The sequence below is a fragment of the Monodelphis domestica genome, chromosome 2 (genome assembly GCF_027887165.1).
Source record: "Monodelphis domestica isolate mMonDom1 chromosome 2, mMonDom1.pri, whole genome shotgun sequence".
Taxonomy (NCBI): Eukaryota; Metazoa; Chordata; class Mammalia; order Didelphimorphia; family Didelphidae; genus Monodelphis; species Monodelphis domestica.
This window is the reverse complement of record NC_077228.1, coordinates 343172039-343192763: the sequence shown is the minus strand read 5'-3', so window position 1 is coordinate 343192763 and position 20725 is coordinate 343172039. Positions and strand designations below refer to the sequence as shown.

Sequence of the window (20725 nt, the reverse complement as noted above, 5' to 3'; positions counted from 1 at the left end):
TTTCTAAAGCCTCTACATAGGCAACTCTTAAAATTCTCAAGAAATAATCACTAGAAGCCAGTGTGAGTTCAACTAAGAACTTAATGTGCATCCTACTTAGGCCCTCATTATCTCTTGTCTGTATTATTGTGATAGCCTAAAGGGTCTTCCTCTCTTTATCAATTCAGTTTCTTTACAACTGCCAAACTGATTTCGCTAAAGCACACATTCACCTTCCTGCTCAAGAAGCTTTAGTGGCTTAATAATACCTCTAGAATAAAATCCAAATTCATCTGTCTAGCTCCACCTCATCTTTCCTTAGAGACTTCACATTATTCCCCAGGACACTAAATACTTGTCCAATAAAGAACAGTCAAATATTCATTTATGGAATGCTCTCCTCCTTTCCTTTCCTTCTTGCAGAATACTTAACTTCCTTCAAGGGACAACTCAAGCAGATCTTTCCTGATTTTCCCAGTTATTAGTGTCCAAAAGAATTTGGGGGTGTTTGTTTCTTTCCAGCAGATAGGAGAGAATTGAGGATAGAAACTGTTCTATTGTCTTTGTATTCCTAGTGCCTGATGCATAGTAGGCACTGTTTGTTAAATTGAATTGACTTGAATTAGATGCCACATCTAGAGTCAGAGATACATCAAAAAGCTGAAAGTATTAACTGTTGCCTCAAATATTCCTAGTTTTTTGTTTGAGTAACAACTTGGTCATCATCACATACCATCTCTGTTTTAAATTTATCTATTTCTATATTTCCCTAATAAAACATAAGATTCTTGAAGGAATGGATAGTTGTTTTTTATTATTATAGTCTCCATGGTTAGCACATGTTGAAGAGACAGAACCAAATGGCGGATAGTGCTGAACTCAAGTCAGCCCGAGCTGAGCTTGAATCCTGTCTGTGATACTTATTTACTGTGTAACCAAGGAAAAGTCACAACCTCTGCCCTGCTTTCTTTATCTGTAAAATGAGAGAATAATACTTGTTCTTACAGGGTTGTTGTGATGAGTAGACTAGAATAGAATGTAAAGTGTCTTGAAAACTTTAAAGCCCTATGTAAATGAAAGTTATTACAGTATGGAGAGGCAGCTTGACATAGTAAAGTTGGCTTGGAGTCAGAAGTCCTGCTTCTTATGCATTTTGACTATATGTTTCTGGGCAGATTATTTACCCTCTCAGTAACAAAGGCAATTGTCTAATATTTTAAGTTTCAGAACTTGCAATACTAGAGAATTTTGTTATCTAGGAGTTTCCCATACCAAAGAAACCATTGATCTAATTCTTATCTCTAAGCAATTTGCATTTAATAAAACTATCTTCTGGATTTTTTCTTGTCATCATGAACAGGTCATAAATGCGATTTATACATATATATATACACACACATATATATACATATATATACACACATATATACATATATATGTATTTTTAAAAAAGCATATTTATTTAGGTTGTCCATTCTAACATATATACTAGCATATATATTCCAGGTGTCATATTGGTGGAGTCAGTCATTTTACATATTGGTATAGACGTTCCATTAGATTACACAATAGTAATTTTTTTTAACACAGTAACTGATCAAATTTCTTTTTTAATTTCAAATTCTTTAAGATATCCTATTTTCCTTTAAGAACCAGCAAAATTCTACTGGACTAAAAAGAAAAATTCACTTACTCTATCTTGATGAATGAAAATGCAAATTCCCAAATATTCTAAATTCAATGCTGGGCAAGTAGAAAAAAAGCCATGTATTGAGCTTTTTCCACAGATAATTTTCCCAAGTCTGCCCCAGCAAGTATACTCCTATGCTCTTTTATTCGTGCTCCACACTGCAGCCCAATACCATGAGAGACCTCTGCCCTGAATTGTTGATAATCTATGCCTGAATTAATTCTTTATTAACAAACCCCTTCATCATGTACTCTCCATCTCTGCCTCCCATTTTCATTATTCAAACACTTCTCCATTCCCAGCTGCCTGTTTCCTTATTCTCATTTCCCTCAATTACCAATGTCTCACTCTAAAGCTACTCACCCTCTCTTCCTCTCTGCTTTCTGGAATATCTGTTCTACAGTTACCTATTCTCTTTCAAAATCTTTTACTTTCCCACTCCATCTCTATGCTAGCACTGAAACCTCACCTCCAGACTCATTGGTTGTGGTGGGAGAATTCAAATGCTATTTGCTCCCCATTACCACTTCCAGACTTTCTCTTTACCACCAGTACTCTGTAACTTCTACTTCCTTGAGATTATTCAATCAAAGCTCTAGTGGTTGTCTACCAACCTCTAGGATATTCTCTTTTGTTGTGCCAGGCAAGGTGGTCTGGTAGATAAAGAGTCCTGGGCCTTGAGTCAGGGAGATCTGAATTTAAATGCAACTTCAGAGACTTGCCCACTATGACTTGGCTAAGTTATTTAAACTTAGTTGGTTTTAATATTCTCAACAGTAAAATGGGAAAGTAACATCTACCTCCCAAAGTTGTAAGGTTCAGAGAAGATATTTGTAAGACACTATATGCCTGGCATATAGTGAACATACTGTTTCATTCCTTCCTTTCCTCTTTGTTCATTGAGTTCAGGTGCCTAGCTTATAGCCCTTTTGGTTTCCCTAATTTCTGCCCTTATACTTCAACACACATCTTGATATTTCCTCAAACATCCTAACTTCCCAGTTCCTCAATGTACTCATTTCTCATGACATTATGCCCCATCCCATCTCATTATAGAGATAGTCACATATGATCTTGTCATCACCTTCAAATATCTACTTCAACGTTCATGAACTCTCAAATTCTCTCATCTGATTAGTGTTATTTTACCTCTTCTATTTTGCACCAGTAAATGCTATTATTTATCTTTATCATAACCTTCAAACCTTCCATTCCTCAGAACTTTCTATTTCTAAGTCATTAACCCAGGCCATACTCTCCTCCCTTCCTCATTTTGATCCATGGGAAAACCACTTCAACTAAACATGGTCCTCTCCTCTCTTGGCCTTTCAAGCCTCAGCCTTGGAGTGTTCCTACTACTTGCTGCCTCTACTTCTACTCATGTGTTGTTGGAGCTAGAGAAAATCATGAAACTACGTTGACAACCCTTTTCCAATAACCTAATTGACCATCTCACTTACCCATTACTTTTTCCAAATGTTTATTCTTTCTCAAACTTCCCATGATTCTCCTTTCAAATGAAGATCTTGCCTCATTCTTCACTTAAAAAAAAAAAAACAAACAACCCAAACCTTACTACATTTGGCTAGTTCCATCTTTTCCTCTCATCATCTCACATCTCTCAGATGCCTTTTGTCATCATTCATCTCATCTTCTTGCCATATCAACTTCACCCTACATGCCCACAATTGATTCTATTCCAGTCTATCATCTTAGGCAAACTGCCCCCTTATTTCCACTCTCACTTTTATCTCTCCATTCTCTGTCAACAAAATGCCCTAGTCTCTCCATATCAAAAAGCTCATTTGATTTTTATCCCTGCCCAGGTATCACCCCATAATTTTTTCTGTGTGTGGAAAATTCTTGAGTAGGTTATTAACAATTTGTACATCTTTTTTATTTTCCATAGTCTGACTTCTGCCCTCACCATTCAATTGAAAGTATTCTCTCCAGTTACCAATGATCTATCAATTGTCAAATGAAATGGACTTTTCTCAATCTTCACCCTTCTTGACTTTTCTGGAACCCTCAACATTGTCGATCACCCTCTTCTTGCTATTACCTTTACTCTAGATTTCCAAAACATTCCTATATCCTAGATCACCTTCCACCTGTCTGGTTGTTCTGTCTTCTTTGCTGGATCCTCATCCTCCCATTCATTCATCATTTATAACTCTGGGTGTACTAAGGTCTTTTTCTCTCTATACCATTTTGCACAGTGATCTCTTTGGTTTCCATAAGCTCAATTATTATTTCAAAGCTAATAATTCTCAGATCTCTTTACCTCCACCTATTTCCAACTGCCTATTAGACTGGATGTCCTATACACAACTTAAAATCAGCATGTCCAAAACTGAACTTATATCTTCCCTCAACCCCAAATTCTGCCATAAATTATTACTGTAGAGGGCATTGCTATCTTCCCAGTTACGTAGGTTTGTAACCCACTTGTCCTCCTTCATGATCTCACTCTTATCTCTACATATTCTTTCTTAGCTGCTAAGTCCTGTTCATTTTAGGTCCATACATCTATCATTTGATGTTGACATCACCCTAGTATAGGCCCTCAAAATCACATATTACTGGCCCTCTCCTATCTTTCCAGGATCTTACTCTCCCCCATGAATTTGATATTTTGTCCCAACTTTGGACATTTTGACTTTTCCATGCCTGGAATTTTTTTCACTGGTTTCTAAGCTTTCTTGGCTTCAAGTCCTGGCTCAAATCTATCCCACATGTTAAGCCTTTCCTAATCCTCCTGAATGCTAAATCCTTCCTTCCTGATTATCTCCAATGTATCTCATATATTTTACTGGTATACTGTTGTTTGCCCCATTAGATTGAGCTCCTTAAGGGCAGGGACGGCCTTTCTTTGTGTTGTAGTGCAAAACAGTCTTTAACATGCCAGGTGCTTATTAATTCTTGCCAAGTGCTCCCCCCCCCCCCCATTTCTTTCTCCACTTGAAAGAATTGAGGATGTTTATCCTGGCAAACATTTGGGGGATATTATCACTTGTCATTATTGAATGGTTGTCATGTAGATTTTATTCTGCATGGCTCCAAAGGGCAGAAATAGCTCTTGGGCCAAATTTATAGAGGCAGTTAAGCACAATGGTAAGATAACAGGATGTGGAGTACTGGAGATCTGGGTTCAAATTCCAAATCTTACTATCTATGTGGCTTTAGGGAAGTCATGATAATATTGTGGGTAAGGACTGCATTTGCACTCGGAGAATTAGGTTGTACTAGATCCTGTCTCTAAGATCCTGCTCAGCTTTCAGTCCTATGAAGCCAGGGGTCTACTCTAATTAGCATGTTGATAAGATACACATTGACTATATAGTCTACTCAAGATACCTCTCCTCTCTCATCCATAACCCATGATTACTGGCCTGTGTCTTGGAAAAGACCAACAGCTATTAGACCACAATTCACTTAGGGCAATAGTACTCTTGAAAACTGAACATATGTTCAATTTATTCCAGATGGGAAAGGGACTGGACTTGTAGTGTCAAAAGTATAGGGAAGTCCAGGTGAGGAAACTATCAACTCAGGATACCTTCTATGTAATTTGAAAATTGATTGTTGCCTAGGGCACTAAGAGGTTAAACACTGGTCCAAAAAAAGTTAATACTGTGTCAGAGGTGGAACTTCAGCTTCAATATACAGTACTTTCTTGCCTCTCATGCTATTCTAATATGCCAGCACATAAGATTATAAAAAAACTAATCAATGAATTATGCATGCCCCTTCAGAGATCTGTGAAAATCTCTCTAATTAAATATGATCTGAAGGCAACTTAAGTGGAAATGTATTTGTGATGTTATTTTGCCATCTAGTGGCCATTTTTCTCAGTATGCACCATAACAAATAAAATCAAGGTTAATTTAACATACAGGTTTGTTCCCAATGATTTTATACGTCACCACTTCACCACTAGACAAATAAAAAATGAGGAGACAATTGTCACAAAGAAATGTACCAAAAATGAGATAATGCTATGCTAACACCACCATGTAAAGATCCAGAGTATTATAGAAAGGACATGGAAGTTGGAACTTGATTCAAGTTCCAGCTAGGCTAATTGCTTGCTTGCACATTTCCTCAATTATAAAAAGGGAAATGATACTAGATAATCTTAAACATTCATTTTCCTGTTTCTCTTCTCTGCTTCAATTGATCTCTTTGGCTTTTTTAAAAAATTATTTTTTAAAACCCTTTCTTTCCTTCTTAGAAGCAATTCCATGTACTGGTTCTGTCTTCTAGAAGAATTGTTAAGGGATGGGCAAGGGCCCTAAGTGATTTGGCAAGGGTTACACTGCTGGAGAAGTCTAAGGCTAGATGTGAACCTAGGACCTTCTGTCTCCAGGCCAGGCTCTCTAGCCACTGAGCAACCAAGTTGCCTCATTCCCTTGGTTTCTTTAAGATTCATATAAAATTCCATCTTCTACAGGAAGGTTTCCCTGACCTCTCTTACTTCCAGTTCCTTCTCTCTGGTAATTATTTCCTGTTTACATTGTGCATATATTTTTTTTGCATGTTGTCTTCAAAATGAGACTGTAAGCTCAAAAGTAGGGACTATTTTTGTTTTGTTTTGTTTTTTTGTCTCCCGAGAGCTTAACATATTGTTTGGCACAAAGTAGGCTCTTAATAAATGTTTATTGATTTGTCATTTAAAACGGGATTTTTATTTTTTTTGGCCAAGTCAATATGGTCTAGTAAAAGGAAGATTAGAGAAAGGATTCAAGCAAATAAAAATATGGGACTTTTGTTTGTTTCAGGTCCAGATTTAATTTTAGCCTCCCTTTCTATTCTGTTCACCAATAAATAATCTTATTGCAGGATACATCCTCCTGATAATATCCAAGCGCTCTTTATTCTACCATTACAGTATAAACTATATCAGAGCATGGCAGTACTCTTGGCTATGAATGAGAAAGGACCATAGAAGCTATCATCTAGTTGAACCCTCTCACTTTACAGAGAAAGAAATGAGCCCTAGGGAGTTTAAGTGACCTGGCTATCACACCCCTAGTAAATAGTAAAGTTATATTCAAACAGTCCTTTTTCTAACTCATGCTGAAATTCTTCAAAGATTTTATTAATATCCTTTATTTGCACAGTACCTTCATTTCTGAATACATATTGCTTTCTTCTCCTACCCAGTGAGTCATTCTTTATACCCCCAAATAAAAGAAATAAACAATAGTTTTGCAAAACCAACCAGCAGATCAGTCTGGCATGGCAGTATACTAGTCATCTTTTAAACAGTATTCTAGATTTGGAACCAAACCTGGCAAGCCAAATTTGTTCCTTAGAATGTAGAAGGGTCAGGTTGTAAGTCTGAAAGCAAATGTAATATCCAGACCAGAGTTGACAAAGAGATATTAACTCTACCCCAGCTTCCTAATTCTTTCCCAAACATCCAACTCTTCCTTGCCTCCCAATTAGAATGGATTGCTTAGCTATGTATAACAAAAACCTAACATCTGTATAATTGAGAGACTATTTGCCATAAATTATCATAAAAAGAAAAATCAAACAGCTAGAACATTACAGAAGTTATACACTATCACTTCAACAGAGAAATAGGATTAGAGTTAGGGTAGATTATAATTGATAATATTGACAGATCATATGAAAATACATGGCAGGAGGAGGAAGCAATAATTTGGTCTGAGGAATCAAGTAGACTATAGGCTTTGCAAATCTCAATACAGATTATTTGCTTCTAATAGTCTATAGTTTTCTTTCAGAGGCAATGAGGTATGCAGGCTTTGTACAGGAAAAATACAAAAACATCACATTTATCAAAAAACTCCAAAGACCCATAACCACACACACACACAATATTCTATCAAAACTATACACTTTTTATTTGAAATTCTTACACAACAGCCATTCAAAACACAATGACGGCTGTTACTGGTGCTTTGCTTCATTCACTTCAGGCTGATAAGTAGCTTTGGGCTTATCTGTTTTCACTAATGGGAAATTGGGCTCAGGTCATCTGTTCCTTTATTCATTTTGTGGAGGCAGCAGGAAGGTACCAGAATTGTTAATTTTCTCATTTTACCGTGAGAAATTAATTTCACTAAAAAAATCCCTCCTATAATTAGATACTGCTTTGCTGTCTTTGATCTAGAATTGCTTGAGTTTATTTAGCTAATTTAGTGTATTTCATGTTAAGAATTTAGCACATACAAGGTATACTGCAATTATGCATGCATTTACACCCTCCCATTCCCATGGTTATACCTGAGATAAAAAATACAGAAAGTTTCTCTACATAGTCTCTACTTATTTTTCTGCTGTCAACAACTCATATTAGAGAACAGCAAGATATATGATGAGTACTGACTGACAATCAAGTGGATGTGGTTTTATTTTATTTCACTGGGCCTGGGAAAACTGTCTGATAAATTAATATCCATCATCTTTGAAACTGGTAGAACATCTGCCCAACAATTTACCTCAGGTTTTGTTGTGAGCCTCAAATTATGTAATGTTATAAATATAGTCTGAAAAATACAAACTGCTATAAAAACATAAGGTGAGGAACACTCATTTGCTTGCCATTGGCTGTAGAAAGAGAACATAGAAATAATCCATTATCATTTTCTGTTTCTCCTCCATTTTCTTCCTACCTTTTCATGGCTGAGGCAGTGAGTTTGGATTACAGTACCTGCCTGATCCTTTTCCTCATAGAATTACGATGATTAAACCCTAAGCCTGAAACTCAAAAGTAAAGCAAGTCCTAAACATACACATCAAATTATAAGCATTTGTAAATCATTTCCTCCCTGTATGGTCTTATTAACACATGTAGCCAATAAATATCAAAGTATCCTTGAAGTATTTTGTCCTTTCTTGGACTTTCAAGAATGCAAAGAATTAATGAGGTGAGAAGAAAAATTTTAGGAAATTCTGCTAAGGCCTCTCATTATTTTTTAATAATAAAGGAATGAGACCCTTAAAGATTCTTAAAGAAGGCTGTCAAGGGTGGAACTGGATGAGGCTATGAATGTTCACTTAATCTCTCTATAGCCCTCTTTCTCTCTTTACTAACATCCCATCATTTTTTTAAAACAACAAAAGCATCAGTAAAAATATGTGAATATGCTGTGTGCAGATTTACTCATTATAAAGCATGAAGAAATTTATACCATCCTTTGTAGTTTCTATATCCACCTTTTAATTATCTGAAGATTTGTGGGTGGGGTAGAAGTACAATCCAAGGAAAAAAACCTACATATAATTTTAGTATTTCATAACCATCATATTTTCTTCTCCCTAAAGTTATACAAATAATTTCTTTATAATAAATTCTACAGTACCTACATATTTTAAAATCCTGTCATTCTGAATCCCTCTTTCCCTTGCTTTTTTGGAACCTCTTGGCGTTCAAGTGTTGATAAAGGGATTATTTAATTCAGAAATTTCTTAGGGTTTTAGCCTAGTAAGACATTAGTAAATAAACATATAAATATCTTCCCTGAAAGAGAGAAGGAACAATCCTTAAAGCAAGTACACAAGTGAGGTAAAACATGCAATCTAGGGAAACTGCAATCTCTTAGTTTTTCCTTTTTAAAGGTCCTTTCCTATTTTTTAACGTTCCTTATAAATGTCAAAAAGCATTCACAATAACTAAATTATACTCTTTGCTGAGTTCATTTTTAAAAGGAAAAAATTGAAAGGCTTAGGTTACAATGTAAAAGTTAGGAAAAACCAATATAAATCAAAGATATAATTAAAATCTTAGGAAACTATAGAGTAGACTGGATAACTAGTGATATAATTTTTAAGTGCTTTTCTCTAATAGATTTGAAGCATAATTCAATATGGCACTGATAATTAAATTGAGAACATTTCTGTTTAGAAAAAGTTTGACAACATTCCATGTAAAAAATCAGCTCACTTTTTTCTACTGAATTTCTTCCCTTTTTGTATAAACAGTGCTTATTTTAAAAGTTGGCCATAAACTGGTACAGTATAACACCTTTGCAAGTAGGGCATAACTGAAATCAACTGCTATATCCCAGCTGAGAATGGATACCCTATTCCTCCTCTAATAAAAATATAGGATAATCCAAGTCTTGTTTATTCCAAGTCTACTTTATTCTGTCCCTTGTATTTCAAAATAACAAGGTTAAACGCTATTAAAATATTGCTTTTGACCATAACTTATGACAATGCATATTGGTGATGAATGACATGACTTCTCATTTATAAGTTTTTAAGATCATTACATTTGGAAAAATTAAAATATAGTAAAAGAACATTTAGACTATATATGACAAAATGTTTCTGTTACTAAGAAACAGACTTTAATTCCCCAATTATATTTTAGAACATTGCCTCATTCTATTACATTTAGTCATTGGTATTAATCTCTTGTAAGTGATACATAGATGAATAGCCAATAACAATTTTAGTCAATTTTCCTAATTTGGGGGGGGAGGAGGAGGAACCCAGGTACCCTAAATTCATACGTTAAGGGCCATCACCATAGTATTTATAAAAAATAATTTATTAAGCACTTACTTGCACATGATGCTGTGCTAGGCACTATATAAGAGCCAATTAGACAGAATTTCCTGTTGTCAAAGACTTGGCAAACTGTATGGAAAAATCCAGTTAACAAAACTTTAATATTAAAATTATTCAAAGCTACCTATAAGCTATTGCTAATCTCAAACACACCATGTTTTAGTTGTCCATAAGAGAAAATTATGAATTCATAAATAACAGTGACTTTAGCAAAGTGTAAGAATTTTAATTCATGTCACATTTTATATCTTCCCAGAAATTTAAAGAGGCAAATGGACTGTTCAACATGTCCCACAGCTTCAGGAAAATAAAACTACAGTACTTTAAAGATAAAATGTCCTTTAAAAATTTTAAAAAGAAAATAATTCACTGGTTGATCATGATTGCTCAGAATACTATCAAGCTGACGCTTAATGTGCTTTTTTTTGTTTGTGAACTTTATAATACAAAGAAGATGATACCTTCATATCATCATGGTATGACTATTAAGTTAATCTGTCATAAGACAATCAAAGAATAGAAACTAACAGTGTTATTTATGACAGAGAAGTGCAATTATAAATGATGGAAACTGGCTTTACAGGAAAGCCAAAAGATTTTTTAAAAAAATCAGTTGACTTTAGAGTAAAAGTTAAATCAATAAAATATTTTAAAACCATATTTACCTTGTATTTTTGGGGTACAGATTATTTAAAAATTTAATACCAGTGAATGTAAAGCTAAGTTAAATGGTAAATGAATACTGTGTTCGTTAAAACCAACAATTACTATTAATACTGCTTTTGAGGTCCATTCTAAAAAAGAAAAAAAACCCTGTGAATATGGTAGAAAAATAGACAGATTATAGAATGTAAGAATTTAAACTGTAAAATCACAGCATTCTATTTCCTTTACAGGAAACGTTTTGTTTATATTATTTTAAATGTTTGGACTCTTACATTTTATAGAATCAAGATGGAATTTTATTTTTACCTATTTTAAGGTATATAAAAATGTCTTAAAAATATTTTCCCTTATGAGTTTATAAATTTTAAAGCTATACACCAATTTGTAAATTCAGAAAATTAAAAAAAACCTTTATAAGATACCATGTATAAAACAAGAAATGAAATGTGATTTTTATTTAAGGCAATACTGGGCTACTTCACAATTTACCACCTCAAATATATATATACACTGCTCCACACTACTAAATTTTCTATCACATTCACAATGGATTCTTTAATACCAAATGTTTAAAATCTCTGATGTAAATTCTTTATTCACATTTCCATTGTAATTCCTCTATATTCAATTAGAAGCACTGAGGGAAAAAAAGTGTAGCTATAGGAAACTGTTAAAAGAATCTGCTTTAACTACACATGAATGCCATCCATCCAAAGATATTGGATGGTAAACTTACAAATATGAGCATGTTGTTAGTATGATGTATTTACCCTATGAAATGTAATTTCATCAAATTCCTCTTGTAAATAAATGCTGTATGCAAAATAAACTGGATATGGCAGATTTTCTAGCTTTAGTTTAAAAAGTTCTTAATTTAAAACAATTAAAGACAATTTTAAAAACTTGATCACTTAGTTACAAATTAAAATTCCGAATATAAATGTGTCATTTAATAGTTTAGACTTACAGACTGCTGGTGGCAGCAAATGATTTACAATAATAAATATATACAAAAAAGGTATCTACAAATAAGGAGTACTGTTATACATGAGCAGTGACCTGGTGAAAGATACCAATCACAGACAATTCACAAAGATTTAGTTCATGGAAAGGACAATTTTTTTTTATAGAAATTTGAGGTTTAGCTCAATTATTTACAAAAATTGAAGCAATGATTATGTTCCTCAAGTCCCATAGGGATAAAACCACAAAATTTTACATGACTAGAGTCATGATTTTTTTTTTTCCAGGTTAATTCACTTCAACAACAACAACAACAACAAAAAACAATAATAATAAAAAAATTCACAAATACTAGCATGCTTGATGGCTTCCTATTCAAAATAAAAATGTACAGTTTGTATTCAGAGTATATTAGTTATCAGTACTACAATTCTCCATTTTCATTACCCCTACTTATTTCTTTTGTGCCTGAAATATTTGTATCATTTGAATGTACTTCAAGTTTTTTCAGACTGACAGTAGGTTTCATTTCCTGAAGCTGCTTTAATACAAGTTCAGTGCAATCTTTAAGAGTTTTGTCTAAAACAATTTTTACATTTTCACTGCACTGAAGTTGTGATGGATTGGCAAACTGTACAAAGGTCTCACTTTCAGAACATGTCCATATGTGATCACCACTTGCAAAAGAAGTCTTGTCAGTGGATTTTCTTGAGTTTGAGTGAGAGCCTTTTTTAGTTCCATTGTTTTGATGGTCCTTGTCCGTATTTTTCTTTTGCTTCACTGCAGACTCCTCAAGAAACTTGAGAAACGATACTTCAAATCCCATTGGTTTAAATGAACTCCAGTCAAAAGTTGTAGGTTGCTCCTCTGTGGTTTGAATTGCAACTGCTGTTTCTTCTTCTTTATGCATGCTATTTACTTCAACTGCCAAAATTTCTTCTGGCTTTTCAACCTTCTTCTTTTTGTTTTGGGAGACAGCTTTTTCTTTACTTGCTCTCTTTAAGTTGTTTGATTGTTGTTTTTCAGATTGACAGGTGATATTTTCCTGAATGTCAGTGCTTATAGATGAAGCTGTATTATCTTCTTGGTTCTCCACAGTTGCACTGTCTTCATTAATCAGTTTGGTAATAAACAATTCTGTTAATTCATCCATTTCATCTTTTTCAACCTCACTCTGTAGAACTGTTGTTGTACTTGAGTCATTGGTGCTCTCAGATATACATGTATCAGATTCTTTCACATCACTTTTTTTGTCTACTTCTTGTTCAGAAGAAGTATCTTTTACTTGTGCTGGACAACACTGTTTGAAGACAATGAGAAGATCACGGTGTTGTGAAGTAAATGACTTTGATAACTTGTGGCATTTATAATGTCTAATTATATTGTTCTCACTTGTAACAACTGATGAGCATCCCTTTATCATACATGGATATTGGGTTACAAATCTGCTTGTACACTCAGATAAAGCATCATTCCTAGCTTTTATAGAATACACGTGCTTTCCACGTTTCAAAGAGTAAGGTTTATTTTCTTCAACCTGCTCAGCTTTTGAATTTTTGTTTTCTGAAATAATATTTTTCTTTCGTTTGTTTTTAGAAGCCTTGCTTCCCTCTTTTCCAGACCTGTTGTGTTTTGTCCCTCGATGTTTAGATCTTGATTTCTCTTGGTTTGCCTTACTTGATATGTTTTCTTGACCAGGTGTCAATCTTCTTGGCCTAATTAAGTGAGCTTTATGTTTGTCATTATGTTTATTAAAAATGTGTCGCAGTAGATTAGATCTAGTTGCATAAATTCGGTCACAACCTTCACAATCACATTTGTAAATACCATCTTCTTCTATTTTTTTGGGCCTGAATTTGACTGCATGGTCCATCTCAAGATGAATAATATAGTTCAAACATGTAGTAAATGAAGACTTACAATGGGACTGATCACATGGAAATCTCCCACAATCTAGGATGGGGGGCATACTTGCAATTTCCTCAGCAGTCATCTCATGAAGTTTCATGTAGTGCTGTAACAAACTAGTTACCTCTTGAAAAATTCGAGAGCAGTCACTCACTTGACATCTGAATTCTTTCACAGTCTGTTTAGTTTCAGTTTCTTCACTTTCTTTACAAGCTTCACTTTCTTCTTCAATCTCCACAGGGAATACAGGTAGATCTGATTTATGTACAGCCTGGTAATGAAGAATCAAGTTTTGCTGAATTGTAAAAGCTGCAAAACAACCTTGATGAACACACCTATATGGTCTATAGGGACTATATCTTGTTGGCACCTCAGGAGATTGGGTTTCTGGTTTTTTGTGTTTTATCTCCTCCTTTTCTTTTTTATGCCTCCTATTTTTTCGACCTTTTATCTCTATGTTATTGCAAGAATGTGTGTCACATTGCTCTGGAGTAGCTGTAACTGTTGGTGGAGAACTTTCTGTTTTTTCAGGATTTTTTTTTTCTATAAGCGGAGTTTCTGCAGTCATTGCCACAGTATTTATGGTAATTTCCTTCTGTATCTCAACTTCTACAGGAGGTTGTACTTCACTTTTATTTTCCACTGTCAAAGTGGTCTGTTTTTTTATTTCTACAACTTGTGGGGTTGCTGTTACATTTTCATTCTGAGATTTTTTTCCATAAGGTCTCTTAATTTTTAATTTGACCATCTCTTCTGATGTAAAGTGATGTACCAATTGACAGTGTGCCCGGAGATTAGAATTTCTTGTAAATGTTTTTGGACAGGTAGTTACAACACATTTGAATGGAGCATACTTGAGTTGATGTTTCTTAATTTCCATAATCATCTCTGCAGTATAGTGATGAATTTTACCATAGTGTTTAAATAAGGCATCCTTTGTCATAGCACTGTAGGTACAACCTTGGTCTTGGCATACAAAAGGTTTATTAACTTTATCACTATACTGAATATTATTTCCCACTTCAGAAGTCTGCTGAATGACTACTGTATTTGGGATTGCTTTAACTGGTGTGGAAACCAAAGGAGCTGATGTATTCACTGGTAGACACTGGGGTACCTTACCTGGAAGAGGAACAGATATGTCATTTTCTAACTTTAGTTTCTGTAAGCCTTCCAAAATTTCTAATACTTGAAAATCATCCTTAAGTGGCATTTCAGGCTTAGGAGAGTTGCCATTTGCAGTGGTGATATCTCTTTGCAATGAAAACTGAGACATATCAGGCATTTTCGAATTTTGCATTATATTTACTGAAGGGATCTGAGTGTTATAACTCATCTGTGAATTTTGTGATGCTCCAATGACATCTTGGATTTCATTTTTAACTTCAAGGATTTGAGAACCCATAGCAGTTTTAATAATTTCCAGAGTCTTTTCAAAGTTCTGTATAACACTGTCCTCAGAAATCTGCAAGTCAGAGTTTACTGAGGTAGTGCATGAATTCATAGCCATCATTTGGGAATCTCCATTTTCAGTTTTTATTGCTAAAGGAGTTAATGCAGCATGAGACTCAAGATTTGCTTTGAAGTTTTCTTTAATACTGGCCATAAACAATTGATTGTCAACATTATTTAACTTCTGTGTGAGATTTTCCACCAATGCCTGGGGCTGAAGATTATCAGTTGGTGTCTGTGCATTTCCTTCAATGCTCTTTGCTAATAGTCCCATTGCTGTTAAGTCATTTGTCCCTAAGTTTTGAGGACTATTCTCATGTAATGGTGGAGCAGCTTTCCTCTTTCTTTTAGAAGCACAGTTTCCCTTTTTATTTAAATGACTAGCCCTTACATTCTGGGGACCACTTATAACTGAAGCACGGGAACTATTAGTGGTAAAATTTTGTGATGATCCAACAGAACTGGGAAATGAACCCGAGCACAAACCATTTTCAACAGTCTTCAGTAGTAATTCATCTGGTGGAAATACTGGCAAGTTGCTGCAGTCATTCATGGAAGGAGTTTTTGTGCTTAGAGTCCTATTTTGATCTGTTAGCAGAGTATTTGGATGACAGACAGTCTGCAACAGAGGAGAAACATCTGGATTGGGTATAACTGCTGCATTTACTTGTGTTGCATCAGTGACACAAGTTGTTGGAACCATGTGTGAAAGAATCTCTGTATTCTCATATGTATTGGTAATACCAGCAGTCTCCAAGGCTTGTTTGATAATTTCACTTCCTTCCTCATTCACAGTGGTATTAAAATTAGTCACAGCAGAACGAGGAAATGTATTCTGTAAAAACGTTGATGCCCGATTTTCAGATGTAAGTAGCTGAAGAAATGATGGATCTTTAAAACATGTTTCTGAACTGAAGGTAGGTTGTGGTGGTTGCTGTACATTTATTGCATTTGTAGAGAGTATCATGTTGGCAAGAAGAGAAGACTGACCATTACTCTGCAAAGCTTCTTGAGAAATTTCTGATCCTTCTAGTGGCTTACAATAGGACCGTTTAGACAAATGTCCACCCAGTGATCTGGGATTAGTAAAAACCCTGTAACACCTGCTACAGATAAACTTACCATCTCTAATTATTGCTGGCCACTTAGCCCTTTTATTATGTTTGGGTTTTCTTTCTTTACCATTGGGGCCCCGTCCACGGTCCTTTTTATTTTTTTCTGGTGCTGGATGTTGTGGGGTGGTGGCACTGAGGCTATTTGCAGTGTTTACTTCTGAAGAAAAAACTGTATTTGGGGCACTCTCTTCCTTTACAAAGGCAGCATTAGTATTTCCTTCAACTTGTGAGAAGTGATTTGTATTATTTTCCAGCTGGGAAAATACTGAATTAGTTCCATTATCTGCTGGTGAAGGGAAAAGAGATATTGAACCACTTTCTGAAGGCAAAGGAAGGAAAGGATCTGAACCACTGTCAATATTCAATGGCAAAACCGTTTTTGCTATATCTTCCAATTGGGATGGCAATGCTGTGTTTGACAAATTTTCCATTGGGGCACATAATACACCTGGTTCACTTTTAACATGAGAAGGAAAATTTGTACTCATGACACTTTCCATTGAGGGCAACAATGGATTTGATAAATTTTCTAGATGAATTGGAAAAAGAGGAGTTGAAACATGTGGCAACTGAGCTGAGCCATGTGGCAACTGAGTTGAACAAGTAGGTTTCACACTGGTTTTGGTCTGGGGTGTAAAAACACTATTACTGTTACTGTTCACCTGTGATGGCAAAAAATACACACACTTTCCTTCACTTGGTGTATTTAGGTTGCTGGATCGCTGCCTTCCTTTGCTTTTACGCTGCATTTTAAATGCTGCATATTGGTCAGGATGTGCTGTTTTCATGTGTTTCCCAATACTTTGTGAAGAATTATAAGATCGAGTACATCCTTCAACCTGACAACAGAATTTCTGTACTGGAGCTGTTGGTGGAACAGGTGGAGCCACTAAAGGACTGCTCAGATTGGGTTGTGGTGGAACAAAAGTGATACCTTCTAATGTCTTAAGTGGTAAATTATAAAGACCAGATGTAGTTTTAGCATTACCTTCAAATTCAAGTTTGGAAATAGGCAAATTGTTTTGAAATACTGCTTGATTTTGTAAGGTAAAGGTCATAAGGTTGTTAACTTGTCTTTCTAAGTTTTGAGGTGCAAGATCACCTATTTTAAGGGGATCTGAATTTGCTGAAGTATTTTGAACATGCTCTCCCTGATTTAAGCAATTATTCTCTTTTCTTACCTGCAAACCTGGAAGACAAGAATCATTACAAGCATCCTTAACTTTTGTACATAATTGGGTACCCACAGAATTATCAGTGTTCATCATACAGCCTGTAGCAGCCAATTTTTCCTGCTTCACAATATTATCCTGGAGTCCTTGGCTGAGAGACACTTTAATGCTGTGGGTTAATGCATTTGTTTCATTTTGTGAAAGAAAAGGAATAACAGGGTTTTCTGAACAATCAGGCAATAATGTATCAGTCTGCCCAAGAACAGAGACAGAAATTTTTCCTTGCTCAGTCACAAATGATTCTGTTTTGTTTTGGTCCCAAGAACTGCTTCCATCTACTGCTAAGTTGTTACTAGTGTCATTTTCTGAAGGAAGCACAGATTTCTCATTTTTAATATTTTCATCTATGTTTTCACTCACTTTTGAAGGCTGAACTGATTCATCAGATGGATTGGTTTGGCCTTCAGGAGCCTGCACTTTTTCAGTATTGTGATCATCCAAATGCTTTTCGAGCTCACTCTGAGAACGATAAACTTTCCCACAACTTGTGAATTTGCAGGTATAGGTATTATAGTGCTGTGCTTCATGATCATAAAGTAGATAGGCTTCTGAAAATATTCTGCCACACTTAGGAAACATACACTTTGCTCTAAAGACCTGGTGCTCTTTTCTATGTGTTAAAAGCTCTGCATAACTATTAAAACCTGCCTTGCATTTTATCTGTATACATATATAGGGTTTACTGCCACAGTGCATTTGTAAATGATCATTGAGATGAGTAACACTTACAAAATGCCTCCGACAATACTGGCAAATAACTTTTTTGCTTTGCATTTCAAGGAAACGCTTAGCTTCTTCATTATCTTTGTGTCCTTTGACATGAGCAATTAAGTTTTTAAAATATTTAAAACCTTTCTTACAGAAAGCTACAGGACAAGTGAATTCATTGACAGGTATTGGCTTCTGAACAGGTTCATAAGATTTATCTTTGTCATCATTTTCATCATCCGAACCATCATTGTCATTGAACACAATGAAATCAGCGGAATAAAGACTGTTCTTCTTTATGGGACGCTGCTCTTGTTTGGTTATCGCAACAGTCTTTTGATTCTGATTGGTCGTTGGTACTTTAGGAGGTCTTCCTAATCTTCTCAGTGGTTTCATAGCAGCCAGTCTCTCTTTACTAGACTGTTTAACATGTAAAGTCACATGAGGAACAAAAGATTCTTTAGAATTAAAGTTTTTTGCACAGATTGGGCAACTGTAAACCCCATCTTTATAATGCTTCTGTGCATGTCTTACTATTCTATGTCCAAGAAATTCTTTGTCACATAGCACACAATACTGCATGTAGGCCTGCCAGTTTCTAAACCTAGCTGATATAAATCCTCTTTCTCTTAACTTTTTGATTTCTTTCTTTTTTTCTTTCTCATCTCGTATGCCTTTAAGAAGGCTTGAGGCTTCATCAAAACAGCCAGAAAGTCCATTTACAGAAGTTTCTTTTCTCTCTCCTTGGTAGTCATCTACTTTTTCATACACTTCACTGTCATTTAATTCATCTATTGAAGACACAATAGATGCCTCTTCTCCCATTAATGCAAGGCATTGTCGTTTCAAGGTTTTCCAGTCCCAGAACTCTGGATCAAAGGGCCATTGCGTTTTTAACACAAGTAAGAGCTCACAGCGTAGTGAATTTGGTATTGGAAGATTCTCTTCATCATATTTCTGGTCAGGCTGGTTATACAACATTTCAACAGCATAATACGCATCGACTGTGGGTTCAAGAAGAAATTCACTCAACTGACAAGCACGCTTGACCTCCAGATCTTCAGGCAACAAGCATGAAATTGTTTTGCAAATAGATATTTTTACTTCAGTGTTTTCAGCAGAGTCTAATCGAAGAGCTTTCACACATAGTTCAATGCAGGTGGCAAGCCCAGCTCCTTCAGTCTGCAAAAACAAAGAAATAACTGTAAACATTTAAAGATCTACATAGTAGTAATTTACAAACCAAATGTTGTTCCAATTGTTATGATTACTATATGTGAAAACCAGTGATGAGGGGAAAACTTGATGCAGAAATAATTAATTTAAACTCTTAGATTTGGCTGGGTGAAACTGAAATCAACTTAATCAAAGGGTAAGAAGTCCATCAAATATCATAAAAATCTAAAAATGAAAAACTTTCTTACATTGCCCATCAAATAACAACTTGGTGTAAGAATATTTTCTGATTCTTTATAATAAGGACTTAGCAGTATAAAACTCAAAGGACAAATAAATCACCTTGCCCTCTGGTTACAACTTGAGAATGAGAGTTACAACTGTGAGAACTTAATTTATTCTGGTTTTATAGTTTCAAAATTTTAGAGGACAAAGCAGCATAAACCATGTTTCATGATCAACATCTTAGTCTGGATAGTAGACAGAAGACTACAATTACAATCATAAAAGTACCGAATGTGAAAGTGGGATGGGAGGACAGATGAGAGGAAAGAATACAAGGGGGAATCACAGAATTGTAAGAGGGCAAAAGGATAGAGCCACATCAACAGAAAAGAAGTAAGCAATGAGAAAAAAAGAGACAGTATGGTATAGGGGTAAAAAGAAAGCTAGAAGCTTTCTTTTTCTTTTAAGCAAAATCTGAAAAAGAATGTATATTTTGAAGGACAAAGAGGTTAAAGCCAAGTCAGTGAAACTTAGGCTGCTTTCTAGTTGAAAGGATGTAGTCTTTGGCTAAAAGAGAGTTAGGAGAGAATTTTCTGGGACTTATTATTATCTATTACCTACTATCTAGGATTAGGCCAGAATTTCTTATGCATTATGGATACCATGAGACTTTTCACTTCCCTGATTCTTTTGTTGCTTATATTGTTACTTAAATTTCTTTCTACATTTTATTCCCCACAAGATATTCTCTACATATGCTTTTCCTAAAATTACTTAAGATAACTGAATTCCTTTCTTTAATATATCCTATTTCTTCCCTCAATCATACCAAAAGAATGCAAGCCCCTAAAGGATAGGTATGATATTCCTTTTTGTCTTTGTAAATCCAGGACCTTTCTTAGTGCTTGATACAAAGTAGGTCTTTAATAAAAATGTGTTGAAACAAATTGCATCAAAGTGTTTATATTAAGTGCTTAATATAATGTTGGGCAAACAAATCAATACAAATTATCATCCATACTCAAATCAACTTTCACAATAGCTACTTTTATGATTTTAAT

The 20725-nt window shown here is 34.9% G+C and overlaps 1 protein-coding gene and 1 non-coding gene across 2 annotated transcripts in view; one reads left to right on the top strand and one right to left on the bottom strand.

The window, feature by feature from the left end:
• Positions 1–20725, top strand: part of LOC100025224 (uncharacterized) — a 54822-nt gene that overhangs the window by 28972 nt on the left and 5125 nt on the right. The window lies entirely within an intron of this gene.
• ZNF292 (zinc finger protein 292) overlaps positions 7522–20725 on the bottom strand; it is a 98081-nt gene continuing 84877 nt past the window's right edge. The window contains exon 9 of the mRNA XM_003340470.4: positions 7522–19445. Coding sequence (XP_003340518.4) covers positions 12273–19445 — 7173 coding nt within the window. The 3' untranslated portion in view covers positions 7522–12272. The remainder of the gene's footprint in view (positions 19446–20725) is intronic.